Raw genomic sequence first — 18,489 nt, forward strand, 5'->3', positions numbered from 1 at the left:
CTCGACACCTTCTCGATACCTTGTTATCTGTCGAGCTTTTCAAACCTTTTTCTTATCATAATCTCAACACATCTTCGACACCTGGTAGATCGATCGAGAAAGTTCCTGTATCCTCGATACCTTCTCGATACCTTGTCGATCGATCGAGTTTTTGTTCTTAGTTTTGGTGTTTATTCCTCGATACCTTCTCGACACCTGAAGCTGTTGACGTTCATTTTCTAGACAACTACCTCGACAGCTGTCTTGACACCTTAGTTGTCGAGAATTATTGAAGCTCCTATATAAGCTTCTGTCGCAATTCGGTTATCATTTTCTCGATCTCTCTCGATCTATCTGCGGCTGTTCATCTCCCAAACTCCTTTTTTCTCACTCAAAACCTTCAACCCACGTGATTTTTGGCCCTTCCTTGCTTCAAATTACTTGGTATGATCTCTTTTTCCCTCATTATTCATGCATTTCATGTTTTGAATCTTAGGTTTTGGGGTTTTTGAAAATTTTTGGGGTTTTTCTTGAAATTTTGGGTTGGGTTTTCACCTAAATGTGTTCCAAAAATGTCATACATTGCATTTCATGTGCATTAGAATGGTATTTACATGCATTTAGATGTGTGTTCTATGTTTGTGTGCTAGTAGGATTGGATTAGGCTGAGCCCATGATGCTTTTTACTTTGCATGTCACATGTTCATGCATTCCCCATGCATACGTACTCATTGTTCAATATATTTTATATATGTGAACTGTTTTGGAACTTTTCTGATTGTCTCCTTCTCTATCTCTTTCTCATTCTATTTACGTTAGTAGTGTCTATGGCACCTAAGCGTAAATCCACTCCGGCTCGAAACCCTCTGCGTTCTGGAGCTTCTTCATCTTCTGATTCTACTCCTCTTAATCTTCGGTTCCATGATGGTGATGCTCACAAGAAATTTTTGGAGAACTTTTCTAGACAAGGTGCTCATTCGGAACGCCAAGTCATTTTGGCGGACTTCATCGACACTGATCTTCCTTTTGTCATTCACAGTAGGGGATGGAAGTCACTGTGTGACGTCTTGGTCACATGTCCTCTCGTGCTCATTCAGAAGTTTTACTCCAACACGCATGGGATCGATCATTCAATACCTCTCTTTTTCATTTGCGTTCGAGATACGCGCATTCCTATCACACCGCAGCTAGTTGCGGATGTGCTTAGAGTTCCTAGGATAGAGTTTCCTGACTATCCTTCTTGTGAGCGTCTGAGGACTGTGTCCAAAGATGAGCTCATCTCTACTTTTTGTGAGTGCCCCGCTGATTGGGGTGAATATCAGTATATATCATGTAGACCTTTTGCTAAAGGTCCTAGATTCCTCAACATGGTGATGACTTTTGTACTCCATCCACTCTCTCACTACAACTCCATCACAGAGCCTCGTGCTCGATTTTTGTTATCTCTTCTTGAGCATCTAACTATAGATTTTCCTTCTTATTCTATTCTTTCTATCATAGATGTTCATTTAGATTCGACGTCCTGTGATAAGATCATCTTTCATTCTGCTATCACGAGGATCTTACGCCATTTTTCTATCCCTTTTCCTGTGTCCGACCACTTCATACACATTTGTACCATAGATGCCACTACCGTAAAATGTAGTGGGGCTCAGTTTAGGTCGAGACAGCCGGATTCCACTCCTTCCTCCCGTTTAGCTCCATCCAGATCTGCTCCATCTACATCTGCTTCTTCTTCCTCTATGGGCGATGTATCTCTTGGAGATATCATGACGCAGCTGCAACGCATGGATGCTTGCCTCGATACACTCTCCACTGAGTTGTATCAGGTGAATGTTCGTGTTGGTCGTATTGTACAACGGCAGGCGACCATGGGTGGTTTTGCTTCTGAGGCTACTCCTTCACCACTTCCTCCAGCAGCTTCTGACTCTGAGGATGATGATGATAATGGTGATGACGATGACGCTTCGTATGATGATGGAGATGCTAGCTCTACTGATGAGATATCTATATGACACTCTATCCTTTGTCACTCGTGACAAAAAGGGGAAGTAGTTTTGGGTTATGAGAGTAGTCATCTTAGGGGGAGAGTTAGTATATGACATTTTTGTTAGGAGGAGTGTTGATATTTGAGCAATGTAGTGAGGTTTTGATGTATCTTTTCTTTTCTATTCTTTTTAGATACATTGTTCTTGTATATGAGGTCTTGTGATCATGTTTACATACATTGTGCTTATCTTCTTTATATGCTGATGTATGTTTCTTTCACTTACCTTTACATGTGTTGTTTCTTTTCTTTCTTTATACATATGTTTCTTATTACTTGTATGCAATCTATTATTTTTGTTTCACACAAGATGCCTTGATGAGTTTTGTTTAAAGTGTTTTAAAAATACAGGTTGTCAAAGTCTATTTGCCATAACCTCTTTTCTTGCAAAGTTTTTCAAGGGTTTGTGATAGGATAGATTTTATTGTATTCAACAAGTGAGTATGAGTTGAGTGATTTATGACTTGTCTCATATGTTCATTTGTTTGTTGTGGTTTTGTCACGGATTGTCAAAGGGGGAGATTGTTAGGACATATGTGTTTTTACTTGTTAAGAACATATGTCACTTATTTATGTAAATTGGCTAATCCTTTGACAAAACGCACTCTACTTGTAATTGGATAGTTATAGGTGTTTTTAATACTTCAAGAAACAAGGTTTCAAGATCAAGTGTTGAAGTCATCAAGTCTGTCCAAGAAAAACAAGCTAAAGTGCAAAATCATTAAAACTTGACACCTTTTCGATAGCTCCTCGACACCTGCTATCTGTCGAGATTTATAAAATCAGATTTTCTGATATGATTTCTTGGGATCCATGAATGTGTCTTTGGGCCTTCTTTTCTCCTAATCCTAGACATATAAAAGGATTATTTTAAGAGCCGTCAAATAGTACACAAGTTGCACAAGTATTGAGCAAACTCTGTTCAAGCAATTTGTGATCAAAAACAAAGTTCTTGACCTAGTTCATATTCTCTGAAGAAGTTGCTGTGTATTTGCACCAAAGGGTTTTGTGACCAACCTCTTCATCGTGTAGGATAAGTTGAAGAACTTTGCAGCCAACCTCTCCTTCTAAGTTGGTGTTTGAAGTTGCGTATTGGGATCCGCGCATTGGTTAGTCACGTACTTGAGAGCCGTGCATCAAAAGGGGGAACTGTCACTACAGATCAAGTTCAATTGGGTATTGGGGTAAGGGTTCAAATATAGGTTGGTAAGGTACTTGAGATTCCTTTACTTGTAGCCGTTTGATTTGATAATAGTGGAGTTTCGGGAGTGGTGACCTGAAAATCATCCGATGGGGGTTTTTGCCATAAGAGTTTTCTCCATTCGTAAACAAATCACCGTGTCATTTAATTTCCGCTGCATATTTAGTTATTTGGTGATTTGTTTGTACTTTCACGTATTTGCATGTTCAATTGATTAATTAATAACTTGGCTTATTAATTAATTGGTTTAATCACAATGAGTCATTCAATTTGCGGCCTATCAAATACCCCTATTTCATGAGAATCTATATATATTATTAAAATCAAAGTTTAGAGAAGATTCAATTAGATTCCAAATTCAAATTCAATTGAGGGCTAATTTTATGTCATGTGTTAACTTAAGTTTTTTAATTTTTGTGTCAAGTGAGTTAATGAGTGCAAAATACGAAGAGTTTAATATTAATGAACTATAAATTTTTTTAAAAATCACGTATACTCAATAAAAATTAACACAAAACAAAGACCATTGCATGTTCTATCTTATTAAAAATTAGAAAAAAATGATCATAAGTAATATTAAAGTTAGGTTAGAATTTTAACATGTGTGTAGACACTTCATTTTGTACCCGTTTATAAATTTTGGTCCCTGGCCCCAAAGATGAGCTTGAAATATGTCAACCAAGGCTAATTAAAGAATTCAAGATAGTTTGGAAGTAATCACAATTCAAAATTGCTCAAATCGCTTTGAAAACGATGTTGAAAAATAACCTTTGCTCACGTTTTTTTTATCATAACGTTTGATCCACAACAAAATTTTGAGTAAGATCTGTTTCATTGGAAACTAGACATCCTGAGCTTTAAATTGAACACAAATTTTGCCTAATTTGGATTTATATTGATTGAGTTATGACTATTTAAATTCGGGTCATCAAAACTGTTAGGAATTAGGGTATGCGTACACATGAATCATGTGTGTGTATGCATGAATCAAGTGTGTGTGTGTGCACACTCGAAAGATCCATATGCACACTCGTTTTTTGGGCAGTGGAACTTCATTTTTAATGGCCCAAAACATTATTCTTTGATGTGGGCCAGCCCTAAGACCTTTGGGAACGTTTAAAGACCATAAAAAGCCCCGAAAACCCTAATTTAACTTATAAATACTCACCTTATATATCTAATTAAAAATCTAGCTAGAAAGAGTGTCTCTTTGCTTTCTAAACCCTATTTTCTCTCTTCAAAACCCTAGGGCAGCAGCTAGCACTTTTTTTCTAGAGATTCAAAAAAAAATTTCTAGCACAAAACTAAGGTAGAAAATTATTCTTAATTGGATTTCTCAAAACCTTTTCAAAATCTTTTGTTCTTGAGTTGTGATTACTAACTATTGTTATGTTCTTTAATTATTCTTGTTCCCTCAATCTAATCTTTGTGTTGTAAGCACTGAGCGGTCAGTTAAATAATCTCAAACTCATAATCATAAGTTAAGTGTTCTTCCCATGAAGTCTTTCTTTGTTTAATAGGATTTGCATGAGTTTCTTAACATAGTTTTTATATTTGTTTTATTTGACTTATTTGTTGATCTTAATTCTTTTGATATGTGTTAATATGATTTTGGGCTAATTATAATTATAATTTGTTTTTGTTGTTCTTGTTTTATTATTTTGGTTCTTAGTAAAGTTTAACATGTTTATTTATTTTATGTTAATTTAGTATACTTATTTGATTTGTTTCATGTTTATTTGTTTATATTGATGTTTGTTTTATTTGCTTCATGTTAGTTTAGTGTTTATGGTTTCTAACATGCTTATTTGATCTCACATGCTATATCTTTGTTTCATTAAATCTATAAAAATGTGATTTATTGTTTCTGTGCTAAAGGATGCATACGCATTATTGAGTATGCGTGTGCATGGTTTCGACAATGCGTACACATAGTTGAGTATGCATATGCACCCCGAATTCATATTTGACAAAAATATTGTTTTTATTGTTTTAATCATTTTTCACATGTTCTTTGATTATGTTTAGGTTAGTTAATTGTGTTCAATTATCCATGCTTGTTTGAGTCTTTCTGCCATTTTTTGTTTATTTATGATATTTTTCCTTTTGTGCTTGTTTATTTGTTATCTTTTCCTTTTTTAATATATTTGTTTGATTGTGTTTTATTTGTTTCCTTTTATATTGTGATGTGATCTTTAACATGTGTGTGTTATTTCATTTAAGTGCATGATGTATGTTTAGGTTAGGGATTATGACTATTTTAGTAAATTCTTTATTTAAATATGGTATAGTAACACATAATGGAGGTTGGCTCATAAGTCAGAAGGTCTTAGGTGCCTAACACATTCCCAAGCCGTACCCAAATTTTGGACCTATAATCTAGTATGCAAACCTATGTACGTAAGTGGGTGGCTCAAATGGCCCAATATGGTTCCTAGACCTAATCTAGGTGGCAATTCCATTTTTCACCCTTCGCCACAGTCCACTCTAAGGTTGAGGTGTACTCCCTTGCGCCCACAATGTGACTAATTACGCTTACTTTTTTTATTATTATAATAATTTGACTAATAATTTATATTTTGATGATAAAAAATATGTTTAATTTTAAATGCATCGATGTGAATGGATGAGTTATAAGCTAGTTTAAATCAAGGAAAATGGTTTGGATTCTTGTACCTTTTTATTTGAAAAATAATGCATTCAGTGATGTTTCCTTAAAATATCATTTAAGGAAGCATTAAATTCACCTTAATGCAAGAGAGATAACGGGTTAGGAGCAAGTTATACTTGGTATAACTCTTTATTTATATTGGTAAGTTACCCGTGCAATGCATAAATAATGTTGTAATGTTTTATATAAGATGGTTTTGGATAATGTTGTATATGTATTATAGCATAATTGTTATAGAAATTTATTAGTAATGAGTTTATCATAAAAGGAAACAATTATAAATTGCACATACACACATATCCATTATAATTATTCAATTGAAGTAACGAGAAAATTTTTTTTTGGAGGAATAATATAGAATAAAAGTTGATATAGAATGCATTTTTCTCTTTCTCCTTAATTCTAAAACAAAATACACATTACAAACACCTACGATCAATCACATCATTTATAAAACCCACAAATCCACAACGTTCAACCTTAACATCAAAATCGTAATTGCCGTTGACACTCAATAAAAAATGCAAACCCTTCTTCCTTGGTTGTAGCCAATTCATACGGGTTAGGATTAGATAAACAACAATGTTAGAGATCGGTATGTGTCATTGAAAAATTGAAGGTAAATGACATTTGTAAAGTTATGATTTACAACTATTTTGTGTTGGTTTTAATTCTGTGCCAAATTTGATTGTAATTATATTCAATTTTATGCACCCTGTATTTTATGTGGGATTTTTTTGTAAGAGTTGTGTGTGTGAGAGAGAATATGAAGACTCAAGGCAAATTGAAGACCAAAGAAGTTTTCGTGAGTAACTCGCAAGAAGCCTTCCCGCGAAGTGAAGCATGTGCTTAGCACATGACTAGAATATAAAGAGTCATGACAGATGGTGACAGCTGGTTTTCGCAAGTGTCTCACGAGTAAGGCCTTCTCGTGAGATACCCGCAAAACATTCTGTTTTGCTATTTTGTCATATTTGCTCCACTACATCCTCACCCACACTATATATACCATCATTACCCACATATGTTGGGGAGTGCTTTTAGAGAGAAAACCCTAGCTACAAAACTTTTGAAAGTTAGAGATTGTCATACCCACAATTCTCTACACAATCCATTGTTGTTTTCCTCAATTCCTACCTCTCCATTTCCAAATTCTTGAGAGGTTGATAGCCCAAACACTTACCACACACATCTTGAGTGTAAAGTGAGGTTTTGGTGCTATTGGGAAGTATTGGAAGAAGTTATTTGTTTGGTGGATGCAATCGAACTGAATTACGTGCTCTAGAAAGCTAGAGAAGACAGGGCTTGGCAAAGTCAGTTGTTAGCAGTAGCTTGGAAGGCTCGAGTACATGGGGTAGACTAGGCTTAGAGGGTCTTTTATTATTTGTGTACTTCAACTTATTCTCTAGTGGATCGATTTACTGCTTGGAGGGTGGCAGAGAGGTTTTTCGCTGAGTACTTCGGTTTTCTCTTCGATAACATATCGGCGTGTTATCTTGTATTTGCATTCTCATTCTCTACTCTTTTAACTTTCATTTTACTGCTGTGATTTGATGAATATGGATTAGAGTAGTTTTATTGTTTATTCGTTTGCATTTACTTTACTCTGCACTTAGTTTAAGTTAGAGTAAAATCAATCGAGCCGTAAGTTTTAATTTGGGGGTCTAAACAGTTCTTGTGTTTTCACACAATTTCGAGCTTTCAACATTGTTTTTAGTCTGTGTGTATTTTACATGGGATGAAATAAAGAGCTATGAGTAGGTATATATAAAGGGACATATTTATCTTACTATAGCTACTATACAATTACAAACTACTTCAAATACAAGATTCAAATTGAAGTTGTTGATGCAACTAATGAAACAACTTTTGTGATATTTGATTGAGATGCTAAGAAAATCCTAAATAAATTTACAAGAGATCTTATTAAAAAAAATTGTGGTATAACTTATTTAAATTATTAATTATTGGAAAATTATTGATCATAATATGTATTAAATTTCTCATATGCAAATTGATAATGGAAAGTTAAACACTTAGTGGAAATATTAATATCCTACTAATATAATTTTATTATAATCCAAAATATGTAAAGAAGGTGAGGTGGAAAGTTAAATGAAAAATTACTCTAAGAATGCGCCATATGGCAGAATTGTATAATCTCCCACATGAGGTTTTTTCTTTCTTATATAATTCTTTAAAAAAAAAATTAAAATACTTACATATATATATATATATATATNTTTTTTTTTTTTTTTTTTGGAGAATATTGGGAGAACAATTTACAAACATCCGTCATAATTTTGGGATCATGTAGACACTTCCCTACGTGGGGTTTTTTATTTATTTATTTATTTGTTCCTCTATTTTCATGCTTTTTATGAGTCCGTCAAGTATAATGATATGTTTAATGAATCCGTCTTTCTTATTGAATATTTGTTTGTATTCATCCATCTTGTGGACTATAATTTATATCCGTCCAATTTAGGTCTTTAATTTATTTACGTAAAACTTTTGGACTTAGAATTTTCATCCTCTTGGGTGATCCGTTCATCTTGTTGACTAACAGGATCCGTCCTCTTTTAGACTTAGAATTTTCATCCCGTTGGGTGATCCGTCCATCTTGTGGACTTAGAGGAGCCGTCCTCTTTTGGACTTAGAATTTTGGGTGATTCATCCATCTTATGGACTTAGAGGAGCCGTCCTCTTTTGGACTCAAAATTTTCATCCCCTTGGGTGATCCGTCCATCTTGTGGACTTAGAGGATCTGTCCTCTTTTTGACTTAGAATTTTCATCCCCTTGGGTGATCCGTCCATCTTGTGGACTTAGAGGATCCATCCTTTTTTGGACTTAGAATTTTCATCCCCTTGGGTGATCTGTCCATCTTGTGGACTTTAGAGGATTCGTCCTTTTTTGGACTTAGAAATTCTCATACTCTTAGGATGATTCGTCCATTTCGCAGACGTATATCTGTCCACTTTTGGACTTAGAAATTCTCATCCTCTTAGGATGATCCGTCCATTTTACGGACGTATATCCATTCACTTTTGGACTTTGAATTTAAGTAGAAAAAACATAGTAGTTTCTGAATATTCCTTTTATTAATTGAAAAAGAAAATCATGCGTTTGTAGAAAAGTACCTACTCCATTGGGCTTAAAAAGGCACTTGTAGAAAGAATTGTTTGAAGTAAAAAACTAGTAATATTAAAAACTAAACAACTGGGAAATTGAGGAACGTTGATGCTTTTCATATCATCTCTACTGGTAGTATTTCCGTAGGTGCTCTGTGTTCTATGAGTGCTGCAGCTTTCGTCTGTTCATAGTTTCAAGGTGGTAGGTCCCCTTCTTCTGCCATGATGCGATCTTGTGGGGTCCTTCCTAGTTGGGGCCGAGCTTTCCCTGCGAAGGATCTTTAGTAGCGTCCATTACCTTTCGTAGTACAAGATCTCCAACCTGAAAATCTCTATGCCTGACACTGGAGTTGTATTATTTTACCATGAGATTCTGGTACTATGCCAACCTCTGTTCTGCTGTTGCCCAGACCTCGTCCACTAAGTCTAGCTGAAGGCGTAGGGCTTCTTCATTTTTTTTCTTGTTGTAGCTCCCCACCCGATAGCTTGTGAGCCCTATTTCTGCTAGGATGACGACATCACTTCTGTAAGCTAGTCGAAACAGCGTTTCTCTAGTGGGTGTTCTTGCTGTGGTACGGTAAGCCCATAGGACGCTTGGTAGTTCGTTAGGCCAGATGCCCTTTGCCCTATTGAGCCGGATCTTGATAATCTTGAGCAAGGACCAGTTTGTGACCTCGACTTCCCATTGGCTTGTGGGTGTGCTAGTGACGAGTAGTGATTCTTAATGCCTAGCTTCGAACAGAAGTCCCTAAATGCACTATTGTCAAATTGCTTTCCGTTGTTGGAGACGAGTATTCTAGGTATCCCGTACCTGCAGATGATATTTCTCCATACAAAACTTCAGATGTTCTTCTTCGTGATAGTAGCTAAGGCTTCTGCTTCCATCCACTTAGTGAAGTAGTCGATCCCAACTACTAGAAATTTTATCTGTCTTACTGCCGTCGAGAAGGGCCCTATGATGTCTAGTCCCCATTGGGCGAACGGCCAAAGGGCTGTTAGGGTGGTCAGCTCCTCGGACGGTTGCCTTATGAAATTACTGAACCTTTGGCATTTGTTGCAGGTCTTGACATAAGCTTGTGCGTCCTTCAACATTATAAGCCAATAGTACCCTGCTCGAATCAACTTATGCGCCAAGGACTGTGCCCCCGAGTTGTTTCCGCAGATACCCTCATGGACTTCTCTCATCACGTAGTCTACTTCGTCGTGGCCCAAACACCTCAGGTACGGACGAGAGAATCCTCTCTTGTATAAGACATCTCTGATTAGCACATATCGTGAGGCTTGGATTTTCAACTTCCTAGCAGCGTCTTTGCCGTCTGGTAGAGTGCTGGATCTCGGGTATGCTGTTAATGGCGTAGTCCAATTGTTCTCAGAATTCACTTCCTGCACATTTGTTCCATCATCAATAAGCGGGAAAAATTGGACAAACGACAATACTTGTTCGGGGACAAGCATAAATTCTACAGAGGCTGCTTTTGCAAGACGATCGACACATTCGTTCTCCTCCCTTGGGATTTGAACGAATTTGACTTCAAGGCAGCCGATCCGATTCTTCACTTCTTCTAGGTACTTCTTCATTCTTTCATTTTTTCACTCGTAGACACCATTAATCTGGATTGTTATCACATGGGAATCGTAATGTATGTCCATGTTTTCAGCACCTGCTGCTATTGCGAGGTCTAACCCTGCCACTAAGGCTTTATATTCGGCCTCGTTATTGGTCACGGTGAAATCCAGTCGGATCATGCATTCGATTTTATATCCTTCTGGGGTTCGGATTACCACACTGGCACCTCCGGCTTGTCTGTTTGAAGATCCGTCTGTGTAGATGCTTTATTGTCTGAAGACTTATGCCCCTTTACCTTCTGATTGAGTATATTCAGCGATGAAGTCTGCCACAACTTGCCCCTTTATCACGGTTCGTGGGTGGTACTATATATCAAATTCGCTTAGCTTTATTGCCCATAGAGCCATTCATCCGACAGCCTCAGGGCTGTTCATGGCTCTTTTCAGTGGCTGGTCCATCACGACTACGATGGTATGGGCTTGGAAGTATGGCTTGAGCTTTTGTGCTGCAGTTACTAGCGCATAGGCTAACTTTTCCATTTGAGGGTACCTCTCTTCTGCCCCTCGGAATGCCTTACTTATAAAATAGACTGGTCGTTGAGATCCTTCTTCTTGTCTTACTAAGGCGCATTGATCACTGCTTGCGAAACTACTAGTAGAGGTAGAGTTCTTCTCCTGGTTTGGACGGGCTGAGCAATGGTGGAGATGAGAGATATTTCTTCAAGTCTTCAAATGCCTTCTGGAACTCGTCCGTCCATTCGAACGATTTTCTCAGATTGCGAAAAAATGGTAGGCATTTGTCCGTCGCCTTAGAGACAAACCTGTTTAAGGTTGCAATTTTGCCATTCAAGCTTTGCATCTCTTTCACCGTCTTCGGTGGCTCTAACTCCATTATGGCCCGTATCTTCTTCGGGTTGACCTCTATGCCTCTTTGGGATACCATGAAGCCCAAAAATTTCCCTGCCGTTACTCTGAACACGCACTTGCTTGAATTCAGCTTCATGTTATACGATCGTAGGGTGTCGAATGTCTCTTTGAGGTCGTCTAAGTGGTCATTCTTGTGCAGGCTCTTTACCAACATGTCATCAACGTAAACTTGTACGTTCCTCCTAATCTGGTGCGTGAACATTTTGTTCATTAGTCTCTGGTATGTCGCGCCCGCGTTCTTGAGTCTTAAAAGTTTAGGGGTTTTACCATTTCACGCGAACCACCATTATTACCAAGTAGGTGGCAATGTAATTGCCTTGATTTGGTACTTGTTCAAGGTAGAAGAACTTTATTTTATTTTAAATGGATTACAAACATTTGATTTATCATAAGATTCACATCCCCGAAACTGAATTCTAAGTTGGGTTATAGGTCCAAAATATCTCAAATGAAAGTCTTCCTACATCCAAATGCTTATAAATTAAATCTCACTATTGAGGCTACTTACATCAATCCATTTAGCAAAATTAGGTGTATTTCTCATCAGAAGTCTTATCACATGACAAGGTCCTCCTTTGATGATAGATTTCTATTCCTTCGTTTTTTTTATCCATAATTTGGTATATCCGTATATATGCTAAAATAATTTAATGTAATTCTGGTGCGGATGCAATATATGCAGATGGTAAGAATAAGTACAAAAATAGAAGGTATGGTTGTACACTTGCTATTGTTCCTAACCTGACACATTTGCACGAAAATGAAACACTTGTTGAATAGCATGCTCCAATTAATCTCTTAACTAGCCAGAAGCACTTGTTGAAGATTGATCAGATATGACAAATCCCGTTCCGGTCCCAGTAGTTGTAGATTGATCGGATAGTATTAACCTACCTACAGAAAATGGAGGGGCTAATGGCTGAGGAAGATTTATCGATTTGCTTGCAAGCATGAGAAGGACCCTTGACATGGTAGGTCTATCATTTGGATCTTCTTGAATACATAACAATGCAATATGGATCAATCTCAAAGCCTCACTTATAGGACAAGTATCAACTATGGTCTGATCTATCAATTCCACTCCTTTGCCTTCATTCCATAGTCGCCATACCTATTGGTGTTTTTTTTTTCTTTAGTTTACAATAACAAGCAAAAAGTTAATTTTGGCTAAAGGTATAGATAAGGAAGAGAGACGTACATATGATGGAAGACTTTGTGCACGCTCTAGATGATAAAAGCCACTATTCCTTTTTCCACTAACAATTTCAAGCATTAGAATTCCAAAGCTATAAACATCAGACTTTATTGAAAATAGCCCTTCCATTGCATACTCTGGTGCCATGTATCCACTATTAAAAAAAACATGTATTATTATACAATATGGTTTCAAGTACTATAAAAGAGAATGAAGGCTAAGTTGTCCTAATTAATGTAGACTCTGTAGTATCACTAAGAGCATAGGGTACTTTGACAAAACCATGACTCATGGTAAGTGGCTTTCTTCCTTTGCAAATCCTTGATCTTATAGTGCTTTATTTAAATCACGATTGAAATTTTAGAGTTTTCTGTTTGATTTCAATGCTAAATTTTAATGTTTAATAAAAATGTTATTTGAAAAATGAGTTGCAAATGGAGATGGAATGAACCATAAATCTCCTAAAACATGCATGCAAGGGGGCCAAACTTAAGTTTGATCATATGCAGAAAAATTTCTTTAGAAAGCTGCAACAATGATTTACAGAATTAAAATGAGGATGAAGTCAAGGGATTGCTTACTATGTACCCACGATTCTGAGAGTGTTGGCTTCTATTTGTTTTTTCCCAAACATCCTAGCGGTACCAAAATCTGATATCTTTGGGTTCATCTCATCATCTAAGAGTACATTACTCGCTTTCATATCCCTATGGATGATTTTCAGCCGAGAGTCTTCATGTAGATATTGAAGGCCTTTAGCGATCCCATTGACAATGTTTATGCGTTTAGCCCAATCTAGTTCCTTACATTTTTTTGGATCTACATTGTAATATTAAGGCGATTGATTCTCACGCATAGGAAAATTTTGCCATATATTGGCCTATAATTAATGGTGCAAAATGTCTGAGAGAGAGAGAGAGAGAGAGAGAGAGAGAGAGAGAGAGAGAGAGAGAGAGAGAGAGAGAGAGAGAGAGAGAGAGAGAGAGAGAGAGAGAGAGAGAGCAAACCAAACAAAAAGGCATCAAGACTAGTGTTGGCCATGTATTCATAGACTAGAATTTGTTCATCTCCTTCTGAGCAGCATCCCAAGAGCCTCACAAGACTATTGTGTTGAAGTTTTGCAATTAAAATCACTTCATTCTTAAACTCTTCAAGACCTTGTTTAGATTTCATTGAAAGCCTTTTAATTGCAGTTTCCTTTCCATTAATCAAGCCCTGGAAGCATTTTAAACATTCTTTATCAATGAAAACTTTTGACACAGTATTGGTAGACAATAGACGTACTCTGCTACATGTTACAACACTAAAGGTTCAATGATGGTTCAATTCTCCTAAAATCAAATGATGTAATCTTTTAGTTGATATTGATCCTAACATTTACTGTTGCTATGTATTAATTTCAATTGCAATTGTTCAAATAATTTCAAAAATTGCATATGAAAGAAAATATTTATAAATTTTTACCTTATAAACTGGGCCAAAACCACCTTCTCCAAGCTTATTCACTTCAGAGAAATTGTTTGTAGCAGTCAGTATGGTACTTAAATCGAAGTAAAGCATTTCTCCACTGTCGTCAACATCCCTTGCATGCATTCTGCAGTCCCTTAATTGTATTGAAGGTAACCTTGCAAAATTACTTCGTGACGGAATTACTTGGCTTGTGTCCCTCTCTAAGTAACAAATTAGATTTTTAAAATAATCAATGACCATCTAAAAACACAAATTTTAATAGACAAAAGGAATCATTGGTTATAATAGATTGGCTAAACTAAATCTACCTTCTTCGTGTTTCCTCCCGCCAGAGTATTTATAAAACCAGAAACCGAAGAGAGCTGCAACTACTGCAATTGATGCAATTGTTGATATAGCAATGATTACTGTCTTCTTTCCTCCTGTTGCTCATCATAAAAAAATAATTACCTACGTATGCTTAAAATATTCTGTCAAATAAGAGTATGATAAAATTACTTAAGATCAAAATCCTTAATTTATCATATATATATATATATCAATTAATGCGAGGACATAAGCTGCTCAAACTGTCACAGATATGCCAAATGAAATCTATTAGCAACCCTTATTATTATTGTTATCATTTATTAGCAGAGACAATGGATTAAGGATTTAATGAAGGTCCATTGTATCAAATGGGGAATGGCACTTAATTCGCCAGATGAATGTAATGCAACTATCTTAGTACTGGAAGTAAACATAAGGAAAAACTTCTACAAGTTGTAGACTAAAACATTCAACGTTTGTGAGTTTAAGTGGATGTTTTACCTTAGCTTCTTTATCCCAATTACTCTCTAAAACTGCTATTATCCTTAGTACTCTGTTTTTTTTTTTTTTACAGTTTACACCTGGCCTTTGAGAACACAGGTGACAGGACTGCTACATTAAAATGAGTTGGATAATTGTTATCTCAATGGCAAAATTGGCAAGATATTCAAATTTCCATGTCAAATGGTAACAAAATTAATTAATTAATTGAGTTATAACTTTTTATTTTTTGGAAATACAACAACATGGTACTGACTCCTTTGCCTTAGTAATGTTAAATCGATCATCTTGCTAAACTATAGTACCTACTAATTTTCCCATGATCTGGAATTGTTTGGTTTGTCAAATCGAGTAATCCTAATTCCGAAACGTGCCCAAAAATAGGTTTCTGATTATTTTTAAATTTTAATCCTAAATCCCAATTGGAATCTTGTGAACCAAACGGGGAGGATTGATCTACAAATTGACCTAATTAAAAGAAAATTTTAATAAAGTCCAAAATATGAAACATGTAGGGAGGATTTTTATGAAACACCATTATCATCAAGCAGCGGCTGTGGTGCTACAAGCACGGGTTGGGATTGCGGCGGCTTGGTGAAAAAGTATTTTTCATACCTCAGAAAGCAATTTGGGCCGGATATGCGCCACCCAATTTTGGATTCGCTACATTTTTGGCCTGTATCCAACAATACGCTTAAGCACTCTCCGCATGAACCACCATCGATATCTCTAGTACACTGCACCAACCCATAGGCTGTCGCAGATGCATCACCATTGATAAGGGTAAATATGTAACATTAACACTCACCAATGAAAAGGCAAAAGGCGACGGTCCAAATAAACCCGTTGGTCTTACTCGTGTCCATTAACAAGTGACGACAGCAGGAAGTCTACGGGTTCACTTCAAAGTTGACGGGAGCACCTTGGGCAATGAAGATGAAAAGCTGAGGCCAATAAGTTGAAAGGCATATGCAAGCCTTTGACAACTTTGACGTGGCCTTACTTGGTCCCCATGCATGCATGTATAAGGAAATATTTTGTGCCCCATACTTAGTGCTAATCAAAAGGACTCCTACAAGGAAAGAGTTCTGCAAAATACGCTTATGGAGACTCCAATAAGGAAAATACTTCTAAACCAAGGAAGAGATGTCAACCCTCTGCTACTATAAAACCCCAAAACCCTCACAAACCAAGATACTCATAATTTACCCTGGCTCTGACATTCTAGAGTTGTGAAAAGTTCTAACTTAACTTTCGGAGGGTATTTGGCCGGTACCACACCAGTACTCTCTGTTAGGTCTTCTCTTTTTGTTGTGTAGGTACTGTTTCGAGCGTGCGAAGACTGTGTGGCTCACTAGTGATTTTTCGACATCATCAACAATTAACAATCAATTTCAGTTCAGCAGTCGAGAATAACATGTCTGTTTATTGGCGCCCTCTATTAGAATGTTCAACTGTAAATGAGCGAACAAATTTTCTTGGTCTGGTGAAGTCGTATTCTGGGTATTATACATGAGAAACAATGGCAATGTCTGTGCCTGTCCAAAGAAATTAACATCGGAGCAGCGTAACATGCATTGATCGCGTAGCTTACACAGGTTTGGCATGTACTACTAGAAACATCACCTCTGCAGAGGAAGAGGGCGTAGATGCCAATATTAGAGCTTTCGTTGTAGAAGCTGTAGTTTTGGGAAGCTTTAGAGGATAAAGAGTCCAACAGGACTGCAAGGTTGGATTGGTAATAGGTGTTGGAGGTTTCATTTGATTGATCTAAACAAAAGTGGTAATCATAGGTTGGCTGAGAATTAATTGAACTGCTGAGCACACAGACTGAAAATAATATCAAAAGAAAGTCTTTAGAGCTGCGGAGAGAAAACATTTTAACTCATTTATCAGAAATTCGTCTACGCTTATGTTTATGTTGTGGCTGATGTTTAAAATAAATAAAATCATCTACCTGTAGGAGTATATTAGAACGGAATACATCATAAAAGGTCTTTTCATTTTTTCTTAACTTTCTACGTAAGAAAGCTCTCCTATATAAAATTATTCAAAAAATCTAGTATAATAAATAAATGCATTATATTTACCACAACTTTTCTAAATGGTAGTTTACGAGTGGTGTTGTGGATTCATGTATGAAAGAAATTACAGACTTCGAATTTCAATCGGCCACCCAAGAAAGTTGTAACAAAAGTTGCAAATTTGTTTGTAGGACCAAAAAAGCTTAAAATTACTTTAGATTTAATAGTTTGAGAAAATAAATCCAGTCCGGCAAAAAAGGGTACTTTTATGCCCTCCAATAATAATGTGCCACATCTGATTTTTACAAATAAAAAACTAATCACTTCCACCCAAATCAAACCCCCTTCATATAGAAAACTAAATCCCACGCCACTTCTTCCTTAAATAGGGATGTTGCCGAGAAACTCCAGTTATGACCAGCGGAGGTAAGGACAACTAGTAGTGGAGGAAGTGGGCCACGAAGGAGCCTTTAGGGGCAGTGTTGACAACCCTCCAAGCCCAACGTGGACCCTGCCTAAGATACTCTTGATCTCTCAATCCATAAGAATTGAAGCCATCAATCTTTCCATGGTGGAATTTTACCACCAATTACATGAAAAAAATTGGGAAAAACAAAACCCACAAAACCAAATCTAAAAAAAGCAATTCCAACAGTAATATTTTTTTAAAAAAGAGTTGATTTTTTTTTGAGTTGGCTTTTAATCTAGATTGGCAACTCTGGGAGTGGTTGTTGAAGTGAGCTTATATGGGTTGGTGTTATGGTGCCATTTGGTTGTCGAAGTGGGCTCATGTGAATTGGAGAGAAAGGAAGCTAGTGAGAGAGAGAATTGAGTTTCTAAGCCACTAACGGTGGTTGCGGGCGGGGGGAGTGGTGGAGCTTGGCCGGCAACTGGAATTGAGGGAGCTTGAGAAAATCGGCGGGCTGGTTCGATCAGAGAGAGTGCAGAAGTAGATGGTTGTTGGTTGTTGGTAAGGCTTGATTGTGTGTGGCAAGCTCTATTTCTTACTTTGTAATAAACCTACGTGGCATACTTAGATTGGACTGTGTAAAAAGAGGTTTTATGGCCCATCCGGATGGAAATTGCACTCATATAAATCGGCGCCTTTCAAAAAACCAAATTGTCAATACTGAATATGGACTATAGGACATCGAAAGGCATGAGTTACATTGATTTTCAGACAAGTCAGTACCACACTGCACTAGAGCATAGACTGTATCATCTTTAAAGGGTTTTTCTCAAGTAGGATACATGTCAGGATCAAAAGCTGCCTTTTTCGCAAGGTTACTCAATACATTGTTCATGATGATGTTGAAAATATCACTAGTGAACCACACAATATTCGCCCATTCGAAATATCACCTGCACAACAAAAAGAGAAGACCTAACAGAGAGTACCGGTGTAGCGCTGACCAAATGCTCTCTGAAGGTCAAGTTAGAACTTCTTACAACTCTAGAGTGCTAGAG

The 18,489-nt window shown here is 36.8% G+C and overlaps 1 protein-coding gene across 1 annotated transcript; it reads right to left on the bottom strand.

Annotated features, from left to right (window-relative positions):
• Window positions 1–12,040: 12,040 nt before the first annotated feature.
• Window positions 12,041–14,610, bottom strand: LOC111988946 (cysteine-rich receptor-like protein kinase 10). Its single transcript, XM_065777808.1, has 6 exons — window positions 14,497–14,610; window positions 14,183–14,388; window positions 13,726–13,933; window positions 13,300–13,537; window positions 12,722–12,872; window positions 12,041–12,634 (listed from the first exon to the last, which is right to left on the bottom strand). The coding sequence occupies exons 2-6, from the start codon at window positions 14,309–14,311 to the stop codon at window positions 12,326–12,328; spliced, it is 1,035 nt and encodes a 344-aa protein (XP_065633880.1). The 5' UTR covers window positions 14,312–14,388; window positions 14,497–14,610; the 3' UTR covers window positions 12,041–12,325.
• Window positions 14,611–18,489: the final 3,879 nt, after the last annotated feature.

This window comes from Quercus suber, unplaced genomic scaffold (assembly GCF_002906115.3).
Source record: "Quercus suber isolate HL8 unplaced genomic scaffold, Cork oak 2.0 scaffold_165, whole genome shotgun sequence".
NCBI classification, from domain to species: Eukaryota; Viridiplantae; Streptophyta; class Magnoliopsida; order Fagales; family Fagaceae; genus Quercus; species Quercus suber.